Source organism: Pectinophora gossypiella, chromosome 4 (genome assembly GCF_024362695.1).
Source record: "Pectinophora gossypiella chromosome 4, ilPecGoss1.1, whole genome shotgun sequence".
NCBI classification, from domain to species: Eukaryota; Metazoa; Arthropoda; class Insecta; order Lepidoptera; family Gelechiidae; genus Pectinophora; species Pectinophora gossypiella.
In genome coordinates, this window is record NC_065407.1 from 16,550,269 (window position 1) to 16,577,289 (window position 27,021).

The 27,021-nt window shown below is 39.3% G+C and overlaps 2 protein-coding genes across 6 annotated transcripts in view; both read left to right on the forward strand.

Moving 5' to 3' along the window:
* The window catches only part of LOC126382379 (protein scalloped), a 152,213-nt gene extending 132,357 nt beyond the window's left edge, over positions 1-19,856 (forward strand). The window contains exons 5-12 of one of the 2 annotated variants that reach the window (XM_050032214.1): positions 6,435-6,565; positions 7,581-7,679; positions 9,126-9,166; positions 10,740-10,914; positions 12,585-12,665; positions 13,410-13,576; positions 14,075-14,309; positions 15,050-19,856. In XM_050032214.1, the coding sequence (XP_049888171.1) occupies positions 6,435-6,565; positions 7,581-7,679; positions 9,126-9,166; positions 10,740-10,914; positions 12,585-12,665; positions 13,410-13,576; positions 14,075-14,309; positions 15,050-15,163 (1,043 nt within the window). In that variant the 3' untranslated portion in view covers positions 15,164-19,856. The remainder of the gene's footprint in view (positions 1-6,434; positions 6,566-7,580; positions 7,680-9,125; positions 9,167-10,739; positions 10,915-12,584; positions 12,666-13,409; positions 13,577-14,074; positions 14,310-15,049) is intronic. The other variant, XM_050032215.1, reaches the window with a different exon arrangement.
* LOC126382366 (lysosomal acid glucosylceramidase-like) overlaps positions 1-27,021 on the forward strand; it is a 251,263-nt gene that overhangs the window by 209,292 nt on the left and 14,950 nt on the right. Inside the window, exon 1 of one of the 4 annotated variants that reach the window (XM_050032182.1) lies at positions 26,422-26,443. The exons of 2 other annotated variants lie outside the window; for them this stretch is intronic. The gene's annotated coding sequence lies outside the window, so the exon portion shown is untranslated. Of the gene's footprint in view, positions 1-26,421; positions 26,444-26,812; positions 26,948-27,021 lie in introns of those variants that run through there. One more of the 4 variants, XM_050032183.1, reaches the window with a different exon arrangement.

Below are 27,021 nucleotides of genomic sequence, written 5' to 3' on the forward strand. Positions count from 1 at the left end.
TAACATAAGCTGACGACTATATCCCAATGTGGTAGTCAGAAGTACTTACATTTCAAGATCAATCTCTGCAGGTGGGGATACCTGGTTGATGGTTGCGATGATTGCGAGTGTGGAGTATCACCACAAACTATGGCTCACCTTTTGTGCTGTCCTAAGTGCCCTAACACCTGCACTATTAAAGACCTTTACGAAGCCACTGACAATGCCGTAAGCGTGGCCAATTATTGGTCAGCAAAAATTTAGTTTCGATCGCCATCGACTCGCAAAGAAGAAGAACTAAGCTTTCTGTTACACCAACCTGATAGGTGGTGAGCCGTATCGCCGTCTATAATGTGTTGAGTTTACTACTTCAATACTAAGTCGAAAGTACTCTAAACGGGCAAGCATGCGTGAAGACTTTTACGAGAGTATAAGAAGCGAAAGTTACCAAAAAATAATTAAGTTAGTTGCTATTTCCCGCCGGGGTAAGCAGAGACTCCATTCAATTAGTTTTAGGTTTAAAGAATATTTATTTCTCAACACAAGACATACAATGTCACTTATATGAGAAAAAAGTTATAACAATAAAATGTAGGTGAGTCAAATATTATGACACCTCACAGAGACAGTAGAATATTAAGAAAACAAGGACACATTCACCGCATCTACCTAGGTATTTTAAACACCAATAGTTTTGAAGTGAAGATTTGAAGAAAGTTACCAAAAAATAATTAAGTTAGTTGCTATTTCCCGCCGGGGTAAGCAGAGACTCCATTCAATTACACAATCAATCAATAAAAATATATATATATATATACTTAATATTTTAATTAATTTTTTTTCATTAAATTCCATTTGTTTCGATCCTGACCCACTTCTCTTTCACCAATCGTTTCACATATGCACGCCGGTTTAGAGTAGATCGTACTGAAGCTTTTACTTTACCTTTACACCAATAAATTATGTTAACCCGCCATATGCCATACCAAAGCGAACAAATCAAAATATAAATTTATTAATTTAAATATTATTCGCTTAACCATTTGCAAAATTCGGATCGGATCGAGCGTTCGCCGGTTGGTGCATTCCAGGCAGATTGCAGTTTCAATGATTGAAAATAGCTATGCAAAATATTTTGAAAATTGTTTCATAACGGATCGCCAGTTAGGCTGAACATTGCATTGTGCTGCACGTTTGTTCTCTTACAGCTATGCGAAATATTCGTCGGGTTATGTCAATTGGCGGCCGCCATTCTCTTTTATTTGCAGCGCCACTTCCGCGCGGGGTGTAGGTACAAAATAAACTTAATTACATTTACTATTTAAAAAAAATACATATCTGATGAATGTGGGATTTATTGGTGCGTCAGGATTGTAGTACCTAAGTGTAATTCTGTAGGCAGTATTGGGGTAGGTCACAATATTGGGTGATCTTATACTATGTATGTTTCTCATGAAAGCACAGATCAGAAATATAAATATGAAAACTTAGAAACAGAACCCTTGCCCAGGGATACGGGTGAAGACCTCAACGGTTGGAGAGGCGGAGATGAGAGCCATCGGTACGGCAATGCAGGACGGAAGGGCCGAGTCACAGGGACTGTAACCTCAGAACTATTCAAAGGCGGAAGACAGGAGTCCTAGTACGGCATTGAAATATTCTACTCTAAATAAATAAATAAATAAATAAAATAAATAAAAAGAAGTTTATTCAACCACAAATATTTTACAAAATTGCTTAAACCTAATTACATGTAACACATTATCAGTTGTGGCCGAAAAGGAGGAGCCTCAGCATTGCTGCTGCTTTTCAGTCACCCCCTGTATAACCAACTGAGTCGCTACACTGGACGCCGCGAGAACATTTTACCAAAACAAAAACACTATTGAAATTAAAATTTAGGCAAAAACACAAATATAAGCCATGCTGCAATTTGGTCGACCAACTGGCGAGGAATAAACGAAAGTACTTTTCGGGGAAACCAGGTTGTTATTTCCAATTGCTTGAGGTTTTTTGAACCTCCAGTAGCCACTGTTTACACCTTATTTTAAAAGAATGGAGTGACTTCATAGTTTTTAGCGGAGGAGGAAGGTCATTCCAGCATTTTGAAGCTGCAAAGCGAAAACTTCCCCTAAAAAATACCAACCGTGGACTTGGAGATACGTGCAATATAGGATAGCGCATCGATCTAGACCGAGTGTTATTCTCCAATCTATCATTCCAGACCAGCTTTTTTGCTAAGTATATAGGTACGGAGGATTTCCTGACGGAAAAAGTGAAGGTATTAATTTTCAAAGTACGCCTACATGACATATTCAATATGTTATAGGTATTTAAAAATGGAGTTATATGCGAGCGGGGCGGTACTGTATGGCAAAATCGAATGCAGGAATTCTGGATACGTTGAATTTTATTCATAGTTTGTTTTTGTAGACAAGGTCCATAGACAATATCCAAATAGTCTAGGTGAGATAAAACTAGAGCATCAATTAATCTCTGTCTTACAGCTGTACTCAAAAAGGGTCTTAATTTATATAATTGCTTAAGGGCCGAGTAACATTTACCTACCTTAGAATCTATATGCTTTTTGAAATTTAGATGATTATCTATTAACAGGCCCAAATTGCGCACAACTTTGGATTCTCCGATTGGTTGTTTATTTACTAATATAGGAGGACAAACCCCTCTAACAAACTCAACCTGATGTCGCGTACCCAGGATAATATAAGAGCATTTACTTGCATTTAGTATAAGATCGTTACATTTAGACCACTGTGCCACCGAAAGTAAATCTCTATTCAGCAAATCTACAGCCTCCCTAACTTTATTACCATCAATGTCTACATGCGCAACCATTTGTGTGTCGTCAGCATACATATGAGCCGTTCCAAATTCGATGCAACTTAAAAAGTCAGAGGTGTATATTGAGTACAGAGTTGGTCCAAGAATCGAACCCTGTACAACACCTCGAGTTACCTCTAAAGGATACGATTGTACCATTTTTCCAGATTGGTTCACGCATTCAACTATCTGTGTTCGCCCCTCAAAGTAGCTTTTAAACCAAGCACAAGTTGTACTATCACAACCATAGTATTGTAGCTTACTCAGGAGAGTGTTCCTGTTCAAACAGTCAAATGCGCGACTGTAGTCCAGTAAAACGAGTAAACTGGCTTGGTTATTGTTTGATGCTGTTAAGATGTCATCTATAACACTCAATAAAGTCGTTGTGGCACTGTGCTGCTTGCGGAAACCAGACTGTTGCTCAGGTATAACATGGTTACGCTCAAGAAACTTAGTTAATCTTATGTTTACAGCCTTTTCTAAAATTTTTGATAAAGCTGGTAATAAACCGATTGGTCTTAAATCTGCAACAGTTGCAACAGAAGATTTTTTAGGAATCGGTTTAATTAAAGCAGTTTTCCAGTCATTAGGGAATTGACCATCTTGAAGTGATTTATTTATAATTTTAACAATTGCAGTCAACGAGTACGGTAATGTCATTTTAATCATTTTCATTGAAATTTTGTCATACCCTGCCGCATTAGAGGATATTGAGAAAATTAGTTTGCTAATTTCTTCTGAGGTACACTGAGAAAAACTGAATGATTGGTCGTTTATCCTGTCCTGAAAATCAACTCTATGTTGGTTTTGTGAAGTGTTATTGGAGGGAGCAATTGTGTCCAAAAACGCTTTATTAATTATATTAGGATCCTGTATATTAGTTGGTAAAGTATTTGGCTTATTGATACCCAAAGCTCTATTAACCTCATGCCACATTCTACGTGGATTTTTAATATTATTATTAACATTGTTGGTGAAAAAATGCTGTTTTTCGCTTCGAGTAATACTCGTTACCATATTACGCAAGGATTTATACATCTTTCTATCTTCTTCACTGTTTGATATCTTAGCTCGGGAGCAAGCTTTATCCCTATCTATCATCAAGGCTTTTAAGCTATCTGTTACCCATGGCGTAGGAGGCGATTTAAAGGCTTTAGTACGTTCAGGAACATAATGATCAAATAGTCCTAAAATAAGACGATTAAAGCATTGCACCATTTCATCTACTGTATCATAAGACGAAACTAGTTCCCACGGTGTAACTGAAGATGCCAATTGATATGTGTCAGCATCGAAATTGTTAAAAGGCCTATAAGTTACGATTCTTGAGGCATATCTAGGAATCTTTATAGGAAATTGCGCTAACACGAAGGAGTGGTCACTTAGATCATCATTATGTATGACCTGTACTTTTTTAGCTTGAAGGGTTTTATTACAGCAAATTACGTCAATAAGAGATCGAGTGGTAGATGTGATTCGAGTCGCCTCAGATACCACACAATGGAGGTTACAGTTGCTGAGTAAGTCCAGGAAATCCTTTTGATTGTCACCTGTCGGATCCAATAAATTGGCGTTAATGTCTCCTGTCAGAAATAAAAGATCGTACCGCGGGAAAATATTTGATAAACTGTCACTAAGTTGATCTATAAATTTATTAAAACTATATTTTGGAGGCCTATATACAACTCCAAAAGCAATCCTAAACCTGTTCAGCCGTATCTCATACCAGAGCTGTTCAAGGTCACCTGATGGAAGAGGAATGTGTTTTGCGCAGAATAAATCCCTTATATAGAAGCCAACACCGCCCCCTTCACGCTTCTTACCTGTGCCGCGAGATTTATACAAGATACGATACCCATCCAAACCAAGACCTTCTGCCTGAGCCTCATTCATTATACGGGTTTCAGTAACTGCTAGTATATCCGGGCTGTATATTTTCATACTCCTCACCAGTTCATCTCTACCAGTATTTAAAGATTGTGCATTAAGAAATGCAATATTTAACTCTTTAGTTTTGACAACCATTGTTATGCAAGTTAATGTTAAGTAGGAATTATATATTAACATAATTAATTATTAAGGTTTTAAAGTATCAGAGGCAATTAACTTATTCTAATTTACTTAGACAGTTATGGGTTTTAATGAGTATTGGAGTACTGTCGTCATATTTTCTTACATAGAGAGAGCCATGCTTAATCCATACATATTTGTATTCCTTTTTCTTTGCAGCCGTACGGGTCGCCGAGTGAAGTTTCTTGAGCTCAGGCGATAGATGTTCCACGACATATATATTGCTTCTATTACCAGGGACTCCCAATAGCGTAGAGTTTAGAGGGTCTGCATGTTCCTTATTAAACTTTTTACATGACGAGATTAGGTCATCTCGAAGTCTTTGCGAAGTCAGGGTCACCAAAATATTTTTCGGGCGGTCAGTTGAGGAGTCCATCTTGGCCACTCGTCTGATGCAACAGATATCCTTGTCGAGTATTGTAGTCCCAGTTGCAGTGCATAGATTTTGTAGTATCTTTAAGAGATTTTCTTGTTTATTTTCAGGAACTGCATGTATCTCCACGTTACAGCTGCGTGAATTCTTTTCGAGAGTCTGCAAACGCCCTCCCATCTTTGCAAGTTGCAATGAAAGTGTGGAGCATTCTGCCTCTAATGTTTTCACTCTATCATCTGCTTCTTTTAACTTTTTATTCATATCTTTCTGCTCCGCTTGCAAAAAATCTGTGGTTTTAGTAAAATCCTGTTTAATTTTTTCTATAGCTTGGTTAATTTCGGTTTTAAGTTTTATTGTTATGGATGATTCGATTTTATTTAGTTTGAGATCTAACAATTTGGCAAAATCATCAAAGCAAATTTTTTTATGGTCACATTTGTCGTCACATTTATTTATTGAAGGGCTGACCGTAGCTGAGGCTGATGTATCAACATCCTCGACATCGATGTTCTCATCGCAAGACATGGCCGACATGTTCAGAACTTGTTGTTTCCCCATCTGTATAGGCGTATTGTCATTACGGTTACGACGAGTAACATTCAAGCAGTCATAACATTTCCATGTTTTTTTCAGAGATTGTCCCTTTTCCGTAAATTCATCTAAGCGCTATCCCACTCGCGTCAAACAAAGTACTGCGGGGCGGAAGGCAAGAGGGAAACCACTACACTATTTTTCCCTAAAAAGTAGCATGGAGAATGCTACACCGACAAGAGCAAGGCTCTTAAATTAGTGATGAAACTTAGAAAACATTGTCTGTTTTGAAGATCTTTGACCCTATGGATTAAGCTTTCAGATTCAAAATGCAATTTTGTAATATTTTAAACTATCTTGAGTTATGTTTAAGACTATATTTAATGTAACATGATTAGAATGACAGCGGGACAGAGATATAGTATATTGCCTAGCGCGAAAGAAACGATAGATATGTCTTTTTCGCACTAACGAACGGTCTACAGCTTAGTACGAAAGAAAAAGAGAGATATGTCACTCTAATCATGTGACGTTACTTGTAAATAGGGTATCTGTTTAAAGAAATGCCAGTAGGAATATTACACGCTTTATTTAATGATATCTAAACAAGTGTAAAGGTGGATTTTTTTCTTTATTACAGGAAGGAACGAGTTGATAGCAAGATACATAAAACTAAGAACTGGCAAAACTCGCACACGGAAACAGGTGTCATCACACATACAAGTGTTAGCTAGGCGGAAACTACGCGAGATACAGGCCAAACTGAAAGTGGTAAGTAGTTTAAGTTCATATAAACGCTTAAAAATATATCTTACCTGTGGTTCACCGGCCACACAGCCTCCGTGGTCTGGTGGTTAGAGCGTTAGGCTCACGATCTGGTCCGGGTTCGATTCCCGGTGGGGACATTGTCGAAATCACTTTGTGAGACTGTCCTTTGTTTGGTAAGGACTTTTTAGGCTTGAATCACCTGATTGTCCGAAAAAGTAAGATGATTCCGTGCTTCGGAGGGCACGTTAAGCCGTTGGTCCCGGCTATTAGCCGTAAAAACACCTCTACCAACCCGCAGTGGAGCAGCGTCGTGGAGTGATCCATACCCCCTCCGGTTGATTGAGGGGAGGCCTGTGCCCAGCAGTGGGACGTATATAGGCTGTAAATGTTATGTTATATTATGGTTCACCGGCTTGCTTCTCGAGTGGGGACCGCAGGCTCGAACCTCGGTACCGAACTTGCACCAATGAGTTATTAATTCATCTTAAGTGCACTTTTCACTAACACAGTTGGCTCGACCACTATCGACGGCGATACGGCTCACCACCTATCACGTTGGTCTAATAGAAAGCTCGGTGAGGTGTGGGTACTTAGTTCATCTTGCGATGTACCCCTGACTACACTGGCTGATACTTACAGTCGTGAGCTTGTAAACTGTTAATGTTAATACTTGTATAGAGGAACATATCTCTATACATAAAAAAACAATGAAAACCTCGTAAGCACCGAGCGCCTTTTAAAAAGATCACATTCTAAAAGTCACAATAGACACGCTAATTTCAATACAGATATAATTTTGTAATCTCAGTTTTTCCCGGGAATAAAACTAGCGTGTCCAATTCGAGGTTTTTTAGAAGAAAATCACGTCCGAATGTGATTTTTCATAAAGGCACTTACGCTATATATAAAGCCAGAGAACAGAGAACTTGCAATTTGTAATTTACAATTGTAAGTTTTAAGAAATAGGCTCCTGAAGCTACTAGTCATCAGGTACTTACAAATACCCTATGGTACTTAGGACGGGGGTGTGATGAAGGAAAAAGCAATGCAGTCGATGAGTGCCCTATCCAGTGCTCAGATAGTAGCCGGGCTGCCGCACCCTGCGTACCACCATACGGTACATGGCATGATGTGTTCACAGAGAATGACTCGATGCTTCGCTGGCCATTTGTTGGAGAGCCGTTTTTTTATACTGACTAGAATGTGATGTGTCGCTTCTGTAAAAAACCGGGCCTGTTGAATCTTCAAGTTAGGTAACTTTACGAGGACGTAGCAAACCCTACGTCATCGACTACCAAGACGTCATCAGAGGGGTTAAAACGCCACATCGAAGCAATTCTTCTAAAAAAGCAATATTGCTATTCGATATATGTGTGCATTGCGCACTTACTTTTATATTGCGCAAATGTCAAATCGCAATATTGCTTTTTTAGATGAATTGCTTCGATGTGGTTTTTTTAACCCCCCCGTTGTCACGAATTGAATAGGCCTTCTAAAAATATAGGGTTGCCTCAGTTATTTCTGGAGCAAATTGTTTAGCAGGCAATTATGTTATAGATATAATTATATAGGCAACAATACGTAAAAAAGTACAATTTAAAAAAGTTAAATTCTTAATTAATCTTATGACTTTATTTTTAATTATCCACCTCACAGCCGACGCGATCGAAGAAGAGAATTCCCAAAGTTTATAATTTCGGGCGTTTCTTTTTCGTCTTAAACCAACTGACACTTTCAATCTGTTTGATATTTATATTTACCACGGCCTTAAGTATTTCGTCATCGAACCGTTGCGTTCTTGGATTCTTGTACCTTCATGTCACTTAGTGTATTTTAATTTAGTTTTAGATGTTACGTTTTTGTTAAGTAAGTACCTAATTTCCATACAACATTTTAAGTCAGTACAGAAAAAATGCTCTCCGTACAATATGTGGTACAGCCGTGTTACCTATTGCACGAAAATTAAAAAAAAATAATAGAGAAATAACAAAAAATGATTAAAATATGCTTACTAAAAATTTTATGTTATTTCAATTAAAACTGGCAACATAGAATTATGAAAAATAAACAACCAAAATACAGCTAAATATGAAAAAAATAGAAGAAAGAATTTTTCGAACGAATATTTAAATTTGAAACAATTATTTAGAATTCGATGTTTAAAATGGTGACGTTTCTGTATTTTTGATATTGTAGTCAACAACTAAATAAAAATAACGCTTCTAAAATAAGTGTGTTGCAATGGCTAACTAAATTAGTGGGCTATTATCACTTAACATAGAGGCTTCGTAATAGCAAAAAGGAGTAGAAAATGTATGTGAACGAGCTTTCAGCACTTACAGTTTGTCCGGCCAAGTAGTACATGCCTTTTTAAACAAATATTACAATGTGTACATTTAATGTTATTGGCAACACTAATACAGAACGGACCAATCATATGACTGACCAATGAGAAAAGTATTACCAGGGCAAAAAAAAATCTACTCTTTTTTGCTTGTAACCTACTAAAGAGATATTACTGCTAGTTAACCTTATTCTAATGAAATGTAAATTGAATTTCCAGCAATTTTGGCAGCCTGGACTACAAGCGGGCACATCTCAAGAGTAAGTATATTATACTGTACATTATAGTAAGTTGGACCGCGGCCCCTATCACAGTGTGTAGCGGGGCGACAGTGGGGCGAGGAGAAATACCTTCTCGATTTGTTCGGATTATTGTCCGGCTTTTTTGTTTCTCTAGATTTTAAACTAACAAGACTTTTCTTAATTAATAGAAATTTCCCTGATTCATTAATTCTTAATTTAGTAACTAAACTTAACTTTTTTTCTTGAAAAAATTGTTTTCTTTATAAAACGAAGACTAAAATCACACCTGTAGCGGCGCGAATTATATTGAGCGTTTCGACCTATAAACGATACGAATTATATCTACGTAGATGGACGTCAAACGGCTATTGGTCGAAGGCCTCGATAAATACGTAATTCCGCGGTTACCGTGCAGAGCCTACTGATTTAAAGTCACATCATCATCATTATCAATTTAAGAGCTGTCTATCAAAGGCCAATTCCTTGACTTCCCTATAAGACACGACGTTAACCTTTTCTTTAATCTGGTACATGTAAGCTCTTCTTGGTCTTCCCCTTCCTCTTTTTCCTTCTAGCTTTTCTTCTATGATGTTTTTAATAAATTCGTTGTGTCTTATTAGGTGTCCAATCATCTTGCCTCTTCTGTCCTAAATAATTCTCAGTATTTTCCAAAGTGATATAATATGGTGGTTTAAAGCACAAGCCGGGATTCAAATCCCGTGACTCACGCGTTCTCCGAACAGGACCATCATGACATTTTTCAAAAATTCAAAAATTTCCGTCGTGTTCTATCTTATCCGCTCTCTCCACCGCTTCCGTTCCGCTATCCGCTCTGTTTAAGCCAACGGTGTTAATATTCTAAGTGTATCATACTCTAATATTATCTCCTTTGAGCCTGCAGTAACCAACACAATGTTAAAGTACTTTCGCGTCTCTAAATAGTTTCATCACAAATTCATGACACTAAATGCTTAGCGGCTTACAATAAACACTTAGACATGCACTTAGCATGTTATTTGTGAAAATGATAAGATAAAATGCACTTTTTATAAAGTATCTAATAGGTACTTATTTGTTCAGCCAAGTAATTACTATCGTCCGAGGCAGTACAGTATGCCACATCAAAAACGAATTGATTGTTTGTTATGAAATACATCCTACATTCCTCCGTGCTTCGGAAGGCACGTTAAGCCGTTGGTCCCGGCTGCATTAGCAGTCGTTAATAACCATCAATCCGCACTGGGCCCGCGTGATGGTTTAAGGCCCAATCTCCCTATCCATCCATAGGGAAGGCCCGTGCCCCAGCAGTGGGAACGTTAATGATGACATCCGACATTTAAAAAGAAAATATTGATTCACTCAGACACTTCGAAGCATTTCATCTAATTTTATTTTATTTTTTTCTAATAAAGCAACAAAATTTTCAAATGTCAAACTACCTCAAACAACCCTGAATTGAAACACTTTTCTCACAAAGGAAAAAACACCACACAGTGTTTTTATGACTCTACTGTAACGTTCTTAATAAACAGAGCGGTATACCTACTTATTTTTTCGCATTTATTAACCAACCCCATTACACCAATTGCAGTGTGAAGCCGTTCCCCGGCGCGGGGTACAAGGGCGTCCCAGTCGGCGGGGTGGGTGTAGCTGGAGGCACGGACGTGGCGCCGCCACCGCCGTGGGAGGGACGAGCCATAGCCACGCACAAGCTGCGGCTCGTCGAGTTCTCAGCCTTCGTCGAACACCCTCGGGATCCAGACACGGTAAGGTTTATTCATTAATATAATACATACAAATACACTTTCATCATCATCATCATCATCAGCCCATTAACGTCCCCACTGCTGGGGCACGGGCCTTCCCTATGGATGGATAGGGAGATCGGGCCTTAAACCATCACGCGGGCCCAGTGCGGATTGATGGTTATTAACGACTGCTAATGCAGCCGGGACCAACGGCTTAACGTGCCTTCCGAAGCACGGAGGAGCTCGAGATGAAAACTTTTTTTTTGTGGTCACCCATCCTATGACCGGCCTTTGCGAAAGTTGCTTTACTTCAACTATCGCAGACCGAGCGCGTTTACCGCTGCGCCACCGAGCTCCTCTACAAATACACTTTATTGCACCAAAATAAAAAGAAATAATTAAAAGTAAATTCATTCCATAAAGTAATAAGAGCCGTGGCAGCCCAGTTGGTAGAACGCTTACCTCTCACTTTGAGGTCGCAAGTTCGAATCCAGCACAGGCCTAAACCAATGATTGTCGAATTTGTTTTCGAATTAATGTTTGGATCATAAATGATTATCACGTGCTCAGCGGTGAAGGAAAACATCTTGAGGATACCCACATTCTCGAGAAATGCATTTTCGGAGTTACGTGATCTAACCTGTATTGGGCTGGTTTTCCATTCGCGGGTTGGAGGGTCAGACAGGCAGTCGCTTCTGTAAAAAACCGGACCTGTCAAATCTTCAGGTTAGGTAAGTGGACCCTGTGAAAAAACGGGACAATGCTAGGGAGATGATTAAATTCATTACCATAATCTCTAATGGGGTAGGCTGCTGAGCCCTAAGAAATGAGAAGACCCGAAACCCTGCGAGGGTGAGATTGAATTTAAACGGGGTATTCTTTTCTATACACCTCAGACTTTAAAGGATAAAAGTGCAATGGTAAAAGCGTGAGGCTCACGATCTGGAGGTCCGGGTTCGATTCCCGGTGGGGACATGATCGAAATCACATTGTGAGACTGTCCTTTGTTTGGTAAGGACTTTTCAGGCTTGAATCACCTGATTGTCTGAAAAAGTAAGATGATGCCGTAAGCTCTAAGTGTAACTCAAGGAGATTGGCCCAATCCCGTCAATTTCGAATGGGATCTATTATTCTTCGGGATTGATCCCGGAAATTAGACGAGATCTCGCGAGACGGGATTTCATTCCCTAATCGTAGCAAAACGGAATCACTTACTTAGTGTATTGTATTGTAAAGTATGTATTGTAAAGACCGCTTGCTCTACATTTTATATAAAATTGAATAGTATTTAAATCCTTGAAATGTCAAGCTCAGTGCAATCTTCCATCAAAACAGTCGAAAGGGCATCACAAAGATGGCTGCTTCTACCTTGAACTTTTAACAGAGCAGCTTTTGAAGTGATTTGGGATTTAACTCTTGACAACGTGAGACTAAAGGTGGGTACTGACTGGTGTTACAAGGCGTAATGTAATGTGTTACACAGCGAGCGTTCGCTGTCAGTACAGGGAATAAAGCGCTCGTAGCGAGCATCAACAATGGTTTTAAGCATATGACGTAACATATCATGCTCGCTGCGAATGGTACATTACGCCTCGTAATACCGGTCAGTACCACAGTAGTACGGTGATTCAAGCCTGCAATATTAAATTATTTGATTATAATATCAATTGCTTTTGTTTCTGTTTCAGTATCCCCCGAGTACGGCGCCCGCGCAGCACTTGTTCGTTCATATAGGTGGTACAGTCACATACGCAGATCCCTTATTAGAGGTAACTTACAAATCATACTTTCTTAAACATAACATACACCTGTATACGTCCCACTGCTGGTCACAGGCCTCCCCTCAATCAACCGGGGGGGGCATGAAGCATACTCCACAACGCTGCTCCTCTGTGGGTTGGTGGAGCTGTTTTACGGATAATAGCCGGGACCAACGGCTTAACGTGCCCTCCGAAGTACGGAATTATCTAACTTTTTCGGACAATCAGGTGATTCAACCCTGCAATATCCTTTCCTCAGAAGAGAAAATAATATCTGTGGTCCTTACCAAATCAAGGACAGCCTCACAAAGTAATTTCAACAATGTGCCCGTCGGGACGACGAACCCGGACGGAAATATCACAAAAATTACTTTTCGATCCCTAGTTTGGTTAGTTATCCGAAAGTAAGATGATCCGTGCTTCGGAAGGCACGTTAAGCAATTGATCCCAGTTGCTATTTACTGATGTAAGTATGTAGTCACCTTTGGCGGCTCAATACTAACTCGGGTCGATGACGTTGGTAATCAAAGATTTTTAGTGTTTTTTTATATATTCTTTTGTGATTGGAACTCGGATTATCGGCGAGAGTCAAATTGCTTTCTCTGCTGTGTTGTTAGTGACCTCATCCGCTATCTATCAATGTTGTGAATCAATAATTTAATTCCGTAAAACTCATATTCTTATTATTCTCATAGTCGACACCTTTCGCTGACTAATACCGTTTTTATTTTACCCCCATATTCTCTTCCACAGTCAGTAGACGTGCAGCAGATAAACGACAAGTTCCCAGAGAAGAAGGGCGGGCTCAAGGAGCTCTACGAGAAGGGCCCTCGGAACGCGTTCTTCCTCGTCAAGTTCTGGGCGGACCTGAATACCAATAACCTGGACGACCCCGGCGCCTTCTACGGGGTCACCAGTGTGTAAGTATCTACATTCAAGCCAGTTGGCTCGACCATTACACACGGCGATACGGCGCTCCTATTACGTCGCGCGTTGGTCTAACAGACAGCTCAGTAAGGCGTGGTACTTAGTTCATCTTACGAGGGACCTGACCCCATTGAGATATAATCGCAAGCTCATGAGTGCAATGTCATATTACCTACTTAAATAATAGCGTTCTTCCTTGTCAAGTTCTGGACGATTCTGGAGCCTTCTACGAAGTCACCAGTGTGTGAGTATCTAGGTCTTTCTCTCATGTCAGTTTTGCGATCAATGACCTCATCAACATTATCATCAGTGTCTAGAGAAATATAAGTTAAGCTTACTACTATATCCCAATGAGGTAGTCAGAGGTATATCTCTCTATATGCAGACCTCACCCAGCTTTCTGTTAGACCAACGTGATAGATGTAGAGCCATACCATTCTTGACCATTGTTTTGTACTCACACTACAACTAACCTATCTCTATTATTCCAGGTATGAAAGCAACGAAAACATGACGATAACATGCAGTACGAAAGTCTGCTCTTTCGGCAAACAAGTCGTGGAGAAGGTAGAGACAGAGTACGCTCGGTTCGAGGGCGGCCGCTTCGTATACCGCATCCACCGCTCGCCCATGTGCGAGTATATGGTCAACTTCATCCACAAGCTCAAACACCTTCCCGAGAAGTATATGATGAACAGCGTCTTAGAAAACTTCACTATACTTCAGGTTGGTACTTTGTTTGCTGTTTCGTCTCTCTGTTAATTACGTACGTAAATAGCCTATACATTCCACTGCGCACAGGCCTCTCCTGAAACAACCGGAGGGGGTATGGAGCATACTCCTCCTCGCTGCTCTACTGCGAATTGGCAGAGGTGTTTTACAGCTAATAGCCAACCAACGACTGTGCCCTCCGAAGAACGGAATCATCTTACTTTTTCGGCCAATCAGGTGATACACGCCTGTAATGTCTTGACCAAGCAAAGGACAGTCGAATGAATCAGCGGCGACCGGTCCATCGAGCATTTGCCGGATTTGACCCCTGACCAGTCCGAGCCTGACTCAAACTGGTCGACCCAGCTTAAACTTCTTCTTCTTCGTCATTCCCTCACTGCTGAATCCTCAGCAGCCATGTGAGCGCCATCCGACGATCACAGGTTATGGTTTTCCATTCAGTACGGCTGTATGCTGCGTGGACCACTCTCTACATGCTGCCGCCCACCGTTTTCTTCAGGGACCACCTCGTAGGTGCCCTTCCTCGCGCGCGTCTGCCCTCCATTTGCCCAACGATGATCTGCTTCTCCAAACAGTGTTTTGGGGACCGCTTATCTCCGAACAAGCTTAGGGCACCTTTTCGGCATATTGAGGAGAGTCGCGTCGTGATCTTGAGCTCTTAATAGAAATATACTATAGAAATATACTATAGAAATATACTTACTATATAATGTTAATAAAATGATTGTCCTCAGGTGGTGTCCAATAGAGATACTCAAGAGACGTTGTTGTGTGCGGCGTTTGTGTTCGAAGTCTCAAACAGCGAGCACGGGGCGCAGCACCACATCTACAGGCTCGTCAAAGACTGAACCCTCAGGAGCTAGCCTCTCTACCATTCCTGTACAATCTTCTGTTCGTTACTAGCGCCATCTACGCCTTCAACCAGGACAGCTTTGAATCCAGTCGTGGTTAGAGGATTTTCTGAGAGCCTGCATCAATCTGATTAGCGTTTATCCACCTATTGTTGGTTGCTCTTCTCTCTTTAATACTCTCCTTTCCTGTCCTATGCAACTCTTCCACTACTATCCGGCATACTTCACTATGTCCTTGATTATAGGGCTGTCTGCCTCGAAATGGTAGGTTCAGCATTTTCTTGGCTACCGCTTTTGTCGATCTTTTTCTGTATCCTTTTCATCTTCACGCCTTCATCATTTGGTAATTTCAATACTATATTTGAAAAATGTTTTTTTTTGCTTACGGCTCTCAGTTTTCTTCTGCAAAATCTGTTTTAGTAAACAAAAGTATCCAAATCGACGTGAAACATATTGGTATTTTATCATCAGTATCAAATTACAGAGCACACGTGTTTTATTATCAAAAAAGGTATGAATGTAAGATATACCAAGATGGCGCTTGTTATACGGAAGGGACCGCACCATCCCAACAGAATACTGAATCCGATTGGAATAAGCAAGGACTGCCGTGGACCTATCGACTTGCTTTAACTACTATATTGTACCTGTAAGTCTGCATGTGGGTCTTCCCAAACCTTGGCAAGGTTCCAACCGGCACATCACATTAATAAGACAAATCAAAAAGAAAAAAACGTTATTGACATAGAAAAATGTGATCTGAAAATTACGCTACAAGTATTTTTGTAACTGAATGTTTATTGTATAGCTCAATTTTGAATATCTCTATTATAATTCTGATACTTTGTGATTTAAACAGCTCTTGGAGTCTTAGGTACGTCCTTAGCCTGTTTTTTTCTTTCCCAACAACAAGCAGAAGTATCAATATTTTACATATTTCTTAATATATTGTTCAGCATAGTTGCGTGTAAAATAATGTCAAATAAGATGATTATAGAATTGAATACACACAGTGCCTCTAATAATTATGTTACATTAACATAAATTACGAGCATGTTTAGTCTTTTCACTGCGTTTCGGGAATGTCGCTCGTCAGTGAAAGGGTTAAAATTTAGTGTAGGGTACCGAGATCATAAATAAGTTTGATAAGTATAGAATTATTAAGGAGATGTCAAGTAAACTATATCAGTTGTTAATTGCTCGTGGTACAATTTTATCTTTTACTTTCTTGTATAGTTCTTCGGCGTGGCAACTACATTCTCATGGCCACTTTTGGAGGCTGATTGTAGACTTTTGTGAGGTGATAGTTGAATTCAAATATGTAACTTATAACTAACAACCTATGGGTTAGCTCAGACCAAAAGAAAGGTCAGCGAAAAGGTGAACTTTCTGGAAACGTCTAATAATTAACTTCAGTAACATTATCATAAAGTGCTCTCTTCGAGGAGCCCAAAGACGACGCGAGCATTTTTCGAATTTTTGTCATTGTCGAAATTAAGCATTTATGAGAATGGTAATAAAGTTATTAGTTCAGTGTTATCAGAAAGTGATCGTCCGTTCTCTGCTCTTGGTCTACGCAATGATCATGAACAATTACCTAACTAAAATAATTTGACAAGTATCTAAAATTATCTATAACTCGAGCTAGGTTTAGGGAATTTTGCGTTCGAATTTCAAATCAAATCGACGAGTCGATCATTGCTTTAAAAATATAAGTTCTATTGTATAAATGCCTAACTATCACTCGATCAAAAGTCTATACCAAGTCTACCTTTTAGTATTCATTTAGATTCCTTCATTTATGCTTTTTATACATTACTTTTAGGTCTTTCAAGACGTAGCATTTCAATTGTATTTAGTTTACATCTCGTCATTTAGTTATGATTAACTAAAGTCTTTGCCACTATTGAAATATTGTACATATTCTAACATAAACGTACCGCGCGTTATAGTGTTCTGTTCAAATGTTCACATGTGAAAAGTTATTAATATTCGTATAAGATCCGATGATGAGAGACTTCCGGGGCCACGTTCTCTAATAAAAATATAGATGGAACTGTATAACGCTGCCTTAGTTTATCCTCCTAATTTCATGGATTTCAGAAATATGCATCTTTTGGCATAATGATGACCCTTGTTATTACACCCAGGCACAACGCATCTTCCAACTTCCAACCATTATTATTCTTATCAAAATAAAGAATACAACAACAACATAATAGGGTAGTTTCCAAATAGTCAAATCAGTTACTTTTTACTAAACGTCCAAACACGAAATTACTATGGAAAGTATGAAAACGCAAACTGGGACGTCATAGAAAAACGTGAAAAAATGTCGCTTTTATTATTAAATTTTTCACATTTAAAAAAAAAATATAGTAATTTTCGCGTAGGAGTTAAACAGCGCTATCTATATTTGTTTCGGAGAACGTGACCTGGAAAGTCTATAGTTATCATTTCATGTCCAAAACATTCTTGAACTACTTTGTTATGTTTATTGTATTAGCTAGTCGTCCCTAGCTAGCACTGGCAGCTGAAACATATTATAATAAACTTTTTTTTCAGTTATTTCTCTCGCAGCAATAAGGTCGCTCTTTCTTTCAATTTTCAAAGTACAAACGAGTGCCGGGTCCAACTGCGGCTTCCCGATTATACAATAAGTGTCAACGTGGCAATGATTTGATCTCTCTTTTAGTCAAATATTTTTAGGTCCTGCCGTACTGTGCGTCTAGCACGTTAAGGTGTGTGCAGACGTCGTGTAAAAAGGCGTGTGCGCCGCGCGAGCGTACAATAAGGAACTCTCCGCTTCCCACCCGCGGCTGAGCTAGGTTAACCCCCTCCACCCCTCGGTCATACTTTAGTCTTCAATCGTACGGGCGTCAGACGTAACACACAGATGTGCGTGTACGATAGAATGTGTAGGGTCTGTGTAAAACGAGTTGGTTTGTATGAAGTGCCCGGGGCGAGGCAGCCTGTGCTGCCTGTCACTCAGTTACTTACTTATGTAAACATGAAATCGACCTCGCGCCGTCACATGCCTCGTGTCGTCTGTAACCACCTTTACATTTATACAGTGTTATTTTATGTGCATTAAATAGCGTTTAGTTTCAAGACATGAGGTAGGCAAATATTATCTTAGATAATAATAATAATAAGAGATTTTTGTATTTATTAAATAGAGTTATATTAGATAAATTGTAAAGTGAATAGTTATAAGTAAGTTCTTTTTTTCATATATGGCGATGGTCGTTCATGGCGTTTTGAGTAAAGTTGTCAGTCTAGTACTTAAGCGTTTGAACTTAATTTTTTGTTGCGATAGATTTTACTTCTTGTTTCCAAGTCGAATCCACTTTCTGAAGATGTTAGAGCTAGTGGGTGCGTTTAGCAAAGTTTTGCAATACAGTCATGAGCAATATCATGTACTTACCCACTTTAGAACCCTGTCGCACTATCATATTTGACATTTAATGAGACTAACGGATTAATTTGTCAAAAAAGTTAATGTGACATGGTTTCAAAGTGTACACTGTACACATATTGGTACTCGTGGCGGTACATCCGGATTGTAAGATGTTAACTCAAACCTTCCTCGGCATTCTCAGTTGAGGGGAACTTAAGGAAGGCCTCGAACGCAGTTCGAAATTGGTATTCCAACGGCGATTCAACCTTATCTCGAATTATCTCCAGTGAGGTATGACATTATTATATTCGTATTATTATGTTGGCAGTATGATATTGTCGACTCGAGTAGTCGTCAAATTGATGACGCAAATGTCAACTTAAAATACCGAAATGCTCAACTGAGGCCGAGCCTAGTGGAGGAAGTTTCGAGTTAACATCTTAGAATATGGATGTAGTGTTCAATAATTGTGAGAAAGAAGCAAAAGAGATCTGCCTTGTTGTGATTTTATACTTTAACGTTATAATTGTAGTACTCAAATGAGATTAACTCTACTCTATTCGACTCTTTTGCTATTTAGTTATTATGGTATTGTTTGGAAAAGCAAATGGCAATATTCGTTAGTATCAATACATTTTCGTAAATTGTAAATAGATGAACTTTAGTGCATTTCCTTCAGTTGTAGTGTTTTAAGCGACTTTTGCTTTTCTATAAGTCTTTCATATCGACAGTCTGCCATATCAAGATGAGAATATAAAAGATTAGTCGGCGGAATTGGAGAGGATCATTTGCTTGACCGTTGGGACAATAACACAGGTTATTGAAAATGTTCAGTTTATATGTTAGGCCGCTCACCTTATGCAACACACGGCCACGCTCATCTTCGCTTTGTATGTAATTGTAAGGGAGATCGTCCACTGAAACACACGTCTACACTTTGTATAGTGACGTATACTATGACTAGTTAACATGAGAATCGTGCGTTTCAGTGGTTATTGTATTCATCCTTTAAAGTTTCTTGAATCACAGTTTGATATTAAACATTCAAGATTCCATACTGGCTTCTTTGAGAATGTCAGAATAACCAGACCTATTGATTCTTGAAAGTTTCAAGGGTGTATAAATAACAACTGTATGTAAAATATTGGTTACTTACTTTATAACACCGTTGTTTTTATGTTACAAAGCAAATGATTGCCTACAAGACTAGCCGACATTGTGTACAGTATTTTAAATATAATTTACGTTAAAGATTTGTATGAAAATTTAATTATATTGTCTTCTTAAAAGCTTTTGCGTATTATTTTGTTTTGAACCTTTCCTACTTCTTCTTTGGGATGTGAGGTGAACATTAGTGTCAGGGTTATGATTGAGCCCCCATTGATGTGCCTCATGTAATGACAACATGTTTTTCAAGTAAATAGCTTCTGCGGGCGGCGACAGCCGCTACACCCAGGGGGCCAGGCTTACATACATAAACAGCCTATATACGTCCCACGCTGGGCACAGGCCTCCCCTCAATCAACTGTAGAGGGTATGGAGCATACTCCACCACGCTGCTCCAATGCGGGTTGGTGGTCTTTTTACGGCTAATAGCCGGGACCAACGGCTTAACGTGCCCTCCGAAGCACGGAATCATCTTACTTTTTACCGACTTCAAAAAAGGAGGAGGTTCTCAATTCGACCGTATATTTTTTTTTTTTTTTTTTTATGTTTGTTCGGGCATATCTTCGTCGTATATGAACCGATTTTGATAATTCTTTTTTTGTTTGAAAGGACATATACCCAAGGGGGTCCCATGTCAAGGAAGTCAGGATCTGATGATGGAAGACCAGAGAAATCGAGGGGAATTTTCAAAAATCGTAGGAGCGACTAGTGCGTTTGTAAGTCATATTGATCGGATCGATCTTTAGACTTCGGGAAAACTTCCCGACCTTCGAAAACTGGTCAGCATCAGGGAGATACCCTATGGCCTGGCAAAACTATACAACCTGGAGCAATTTTTCTTTCACGAAACGTATTTAAATCTTGATCAAATTCAATCGCCGGTGCAAAAAAACAAAATGGCGGAAAAAAAAGATGGCCGCCATACAAAATTTTGTCGATTTTGGAAGAAGCCCGTTTGGGTAAAAATAATGTATGGGGCGCTTACTCAAAACGTCATGTAGAGTACGGAAATACTTTCTGGTCACCAAAAACTGCTCCGCATCAGAGAGATACTCTACGGCCTGGCAAAACTATCGCACGTGAACCAATATTTCTTTCAGAGCACTTATTTAAATCTTGGTCAAATTCCATAGCGCGTAAAAAAAAAAACAAAATGGCGGAAAAACAAGATGGCCGCCATACACAATTTTGTTTTTTCAGAAAATGTCTCGGGATATAAAATATATATCGGCGTTGTGATCGGATCGTCATGTTAAGTATGGAAATACTTCCCGATTTTCGAAAACTGCTCCGCATCAGGGTGACACCCTACGGCCTGGCGAAACTATCACACCTGAACCAATTTTTCTTTCACGAAACCTATTTAAATCTTGGTCGAATTTAATGGCCGGTGAAAAAAAATACAAAATGGCGAAAAAACAAGATGGCCGCCATACAAAATTTTGGTTTTCCAGAAAATGTCTTGGGGGTAAAAATGATGTATGGGGTGTGATCGGAACGTCATCTTTGAAAACTGCTCCCAATCAGGGAGACATCCTACGGCCTGGCAAACCTATTGCACCTGGATTTTGTTTGTTTCCACGACACCCATTTAAATCTTGGTCAAATTCTGTCGCCGGTGAAAAAAAACAAAATGGCGGAAAAACAAGATGGCCGCCATACGAAGAGGGACAGTTTCGAATAAACAGGACACGCGAGCTGCTTTAGCAGCGAGCGAACCACGCGAAATCTACTGTATCTATATGTATGCGTGAGTGTGTATGATAGCAGCTTCCACTGAAAACCACATGTGTGTATGTACACATACACATGTGTGTGTGTGTGCGTGTGTGTGCGCGCGCGTGTTTGTGTGTGTGTGTGTGTGTGTGTGTGTGTGTGTGCGTGTGTCTGTGTGTGTGCGTGTGTCTGTGTGTGTGCGTGTGTACGTGCGCGTGTGCTCGTGTGCGTTAGCGCGTGTGTGAGTGTGTGTGTGTAAACATGTTCATCAATAATAATTGTGATCACTACTAATAATATATTATATTATTATATATGAATATAAATCAGAAAATCTGTCTGTCTGCATCCTTGTCGGTCTAACCATCACTTAAAATCGTAAAATAAAATAAAATTTTTAACAAAAAAAAACCGACTTCAAACGCAAAACTAAAAAGCAATAAATAAATTTACTTCGCACAAAGTAATTAGTACGTATTTTCAATTAGTTAATTAATTTATAATTCTGAAGTCGGTGCCAAGTAAATGCTACAACAACCCTACTACAATATCAAATTACTATGTACACACAATATTGTTTAATACCTATATCAAAGCAATTACAAAACAATGTCAAACAAAAAATTACAAAACAATCAGTATTGAAAAATATATGAATCGGTACTTCGTTGTAGCATTTCCTTGGCACCGGCTTCAGAATTATAAATTAATTAACTAATTGAAAATACGTACTAATTACTTTGTGCGAAGTAAATTTATTTATTGCTTTTTAGTTTTGCGTTTGAAGTCGGTTTTTTTTTTGTTAAAAATTTTTTCGGACAATCAGGTGATTCAAGCCTGAAAAGTCCTTACCAAACAAATGACACAAAGTGATTTCGACAATGTCCCCGTCGGGAATCGAACCCGGACCTCCAGATCGTGAGCCTAACGCTCTAACCACTAGACCACGGAGGCTGTCGAACGGAGGTCGTCGCCCCGAAGCCTTAAATCATCATATTTTTCAGACAATCAGGTTATATCAGCCTGCAATGTCCTGACTAAACCAGGAACAGTCTCACAGGGTATTTTTTTTTTGTTAAACGTGAATCGAATCCAGGAGTTCCGGATCGCCCAGTGATTTAATTTTATCGTAAGGTAACTTACCTATACGAATCGTTGCGCGCTTCCGGCAATGTATATTTTATGTGAAAGGCTGCTTTTTTTTGTATCATTACTTTTCGTAATATACTGTATACGAACGTATTTTTTTTTTATAATTAGCCGATCACACTAAGGTTTTTAGCTTTATTATGATAAGAAGGGATCTTGCATCCAGGGATCTTTTTTTGCCTCGCAGGTTTTCTTGGGGCGACCGTGGCGCTGCAGTGCGTCGGGCATGTTTGCGGAGGCGCGCATTGATGACTTCTATGCCATTATGCGGAAGCGCAGCGCCTCCTTGCTGTCGCGGCTCCGCGGCGCTACCAACACCATTCTGAGCGTGTTCGCTGATAAGTGGGACTCCCCATTGCTGCGCCGATGGGTGAAGCTCCACCTCTCTTAAGTTTTCATTTGCTCTGTTTTATACTAACCCTAGCTTTAAGTTTGCATTGTTACTAACATCTATGGACCTGTGTCTGAAAATAAATAATTTGAATTTGAATTTAACACAATACGACCTTTTAATATACTATCGCAGAGCTCCATGGGTCGTAGAATTTGCTGCTCTAGGATTGGCTTGCACAGCCATGTAAAAAAGTGCATTTCTTGGAGGCAATGACGTCATAAATCGTCTGAAACTGACGTATAAGGCCAATGATGATGGGTCGTAAGGTTTGCGGAGTGGAGTGCTAAGTAAGAGTATGAACTATTTGCTCATAGTACCTGTATGACGCGCGTTTCGCGCTTGGCCCTTCCAAACTCTTTCTTCTATTCCGTGGTTCAATCCATTTTTTATTCTAATATAAGGCCATTCTACACCATTACTTGTTTCAGACATCCAAAATCATAATTTACTTCTGAACTATTTATAAAACATTACTAATTAGGTAACATCACTTTTAATTTGGCGGGACTTACTGTTAATCTGATGAAAACGTAAGAAATGTAATTAATTACTACTCAGTCCAATTATCAGTCAGATAATGTAAACCCACATGTGAGAATTAGATACTAAATGATTGGATAAGGTAGATAATATATGGAATCATAAAACTAATAAGTAAGCGCAATAAGAAGAATAAAATATTTAAAATTCGAATTATTTTCGATCTTTTTTCTTTTCATCTATTTATTTTTAAAGAAAGTTGTAGAACAGTCTCACCGATACGTGTAGGAAGAAATGGGTGTTTCCCGTTCGTCCGATCGGTCGATCGGTCAATCGGCCTAATAGAATTTATATTTCCCTTTTAGCCGATTGGTGATTTATTATTTTTTATTTATTTATTGGTGATGATTGGACACCTAATAAGACACGACGAATTTATTAAAAACGTCATAGAAGGAAAGAGAGGAAGGGGAAGACCAAGAGCCCACATGGAACAGATTAAAGAAAAGGTTAACGTCGTGTCTTATAGGGAAGTCAAGGAATTGGCCTTTGATAGACTGGAATGGAAAATGCTACACCGACAAGAGCGTGGCTCTTAAATTGATGATGATGTGATTTATTAGTATGGCGAAAGAGAAATCAAAGTCTCACTGGATCTATTGATCGATCGCATGATCGGACGAACGGGAAACGCTTTTGCTATTAGATACTTTTATTAATCGCGTGTGCTGTCAGTTGGATGACCAACCTCATGAACGCTAGTGGTTATTATTGAGCCGCCAAAGGCCTGACATAACTCATGTAACGACTACGTACTTACACCAGGCTTAACATGCTTCACGGATCATCTTTCTTTCGGACAACCAGGTGATCAGCCTGTTAAGTCCTAAACAGTTTTCCCATTTGTTACTTTAGTAAGTACCTACAAAGAAAAAAATTAAAATCACTGTCATTGTCGATGGTTGTCATTTGTTTGCGAACCAGTTAGAATCCCTCCGGACTCGTGGTCGCCAGTGATAGAAGATAGGAATAAACAAAAATTGCACAAATATAATGCCTCATGGCAAATCTCGATATATTTTTTATCATAGGGATATTCTCCGCACTAACAATGGTGTGATGAAAGGTGTTGTATTGTGTAACATATATATTGGTGTGACAACCTGGTGTGACTACGAGTCCGGAGGGGTTAGAATTCTATGGTATCTGATCTGCTAGTACCAGTGGGAAATAGGCGAGTTTATATCAACATACCGCCAATATTATAATCTTGATTGATGAGTGCCGGCTTACCAATGACTATCCGTGAGTATTTCGATCATTTCTTAAAATAGGATAGATTTATTACGTACCTAAGTAAGTAAGAGCCTCGCAAAGCTCGGGCTTGAAGCAGATAACAAGCTATCTTTCTTTTATTAAGTAGGTACTTATCTACCTCATAGCCGGATCCAAAGGGGGGTCATATGGCCCTCATAACACCCCCCGGGCGACGGATGGGCCACTCTTCTTCTTCTTCAATTGTGTCTGGTGTCAGGGTTATTATTGAGCCGCCATAGGCCCCTGACATGACTCACGTAACGACTGCGTACTTACATCAGTAAGTAATAACCGGGACCAACGGCTTAACGTGCCGTCCGAAGCACGGATCATCTTACTTTTGGACAATCATGTGATCAGCCTGTAACGTCCTAACCAAACTAGAGATCACAAAGTGTTTGTTATTTGTCCCCACCGGGATTGGAACCCGGGACCTCCGGATCGTGAGCACAACGCTGAACCACTGGACCACCGAGGTCGTTATGGGTAGCCACTGCTATCATAATATAAAGCAACAATTATCTTTAGAATAATTAATAATTAAAAAAATAAATAAAAAATAAGTTTATTTCTCACTCACAATTACAGTAAAAACTTAACTTAGTACTACTCTCAGTGAACATGTTTATATTGTGAGAGAGACTGGTGTCCATACTAGACGGAATGCCTGTGTTACGGATCACCAGGCTCTCTTCCTCCCTATTTTCATAGTACATGGCAAGGCATTGTTATAGAAGTAAGACTGTTTAAAATTATAGCTATAAGTAGGTGTGTGTGTGTGTGTTTGTAATGTACCCGAGTGATGAGAAAATACGTAATTATCGCGTTAAAGCTGTACAGCGCCATCTACATTGTTTTTAGTGATCGTAGCCCGAAAAATCCTTCATAAACATAAATCAGTGCTATAAGTAGGTTATCTAGCGTAGCATCTGCGGTGTGAAGCGGTATATAAAGCGAAAGTTGATGGTAGGCTGGCAGAGGAAGACCGAGAAGGACTTACGATGATCTAATTGGAGATGTCCTTAGAAAAGGTTCAATACGATCTACTCTGAACCGGCGTGCGTGTATGAAGCGATTGATGAATGTGGAGGAAGCAAGAGAAGTGTGTCAGGATCGAAGCAAATGGAATTCTATAGTCTCTGCTTACCCCGGTGGGAAATAGGCGTGAGTTTATAATAATAATAATAATAATAATAATAACCACCTGTCGGATAGTACGCAAATTTCTATCCTCCGACACTGACATCATGACTGAAGGCACAGATACTTAATTATTATACCCTCCTTCCAGTGGCACTTGGTCTGCGACCCGTGTCTCTGGCAAATACCCTCCGAAAGAGGAGATAAACTAAAGTTTAAAAAAAAATAATAATAATAAGTAGGTTATCATAACCCTGACACCAGGGTTGATGAGTCTGGTATTCCACCTCACAACGCACACGATAAGAAGAAGGAGGAGAAGGAGTAGGTTATAAACAGTGATACCTAAGTACACGTAAAGTCAGAGGGAAAACCAATATAAAAGTTGCAAACAAAATTACTTTTTCAAGACTGCATAATTGGTAAATCAATCATGATAATTAAATACTTATTGATAAAGTTAATCTGAGCCGATATCTTCAAAACAGTCTTCTAGTCATCAGTGTTTCATAAGGTTAGTAACACATATTTTTAATTAAAAAGATAAAATAATTAATTGAATAATTATTTTTACGCGAAGTAGGTGAAATTTTGGCGTCAAGTCTACGTGCTAAATTAGATATTTCCGCATCATAGAATAGCCCTGGTTCTTCTATCGAGTGGGTTGTGAGGTGGAGTACCAACCTCATCAACCCTGGTGTCAGGCTTAATATTGAGCCGCCAAAGGATGGCTCATGTAACGACCACTTACATCAGTAAGTAGTAACCGGGACCAACGGCTTAACGTGCCTTCCGACACACGGATCATCTTACTTTCGGACAATCAGGTGATCAGTCTGTAATGTCCTAACCAAACTAGGGATCACAAAGTGATTTTTGTGATATGTCCCCACCGGGAATCGAACCCAGGGCCTCCGGATTGTGAGCCCAACGTTCAACCACTGGACCACGGATGAAACAACGCTTGACTGCGAGGTCGCAAGCCAAATTCAAATCCAAAAATATCTTTATTCAGTAGGTAAGTAACTTAGCTATATTTTGAATCTACATTTTTTACATAACAAACGTCTCATCCGCCTAAAACTATTGTTT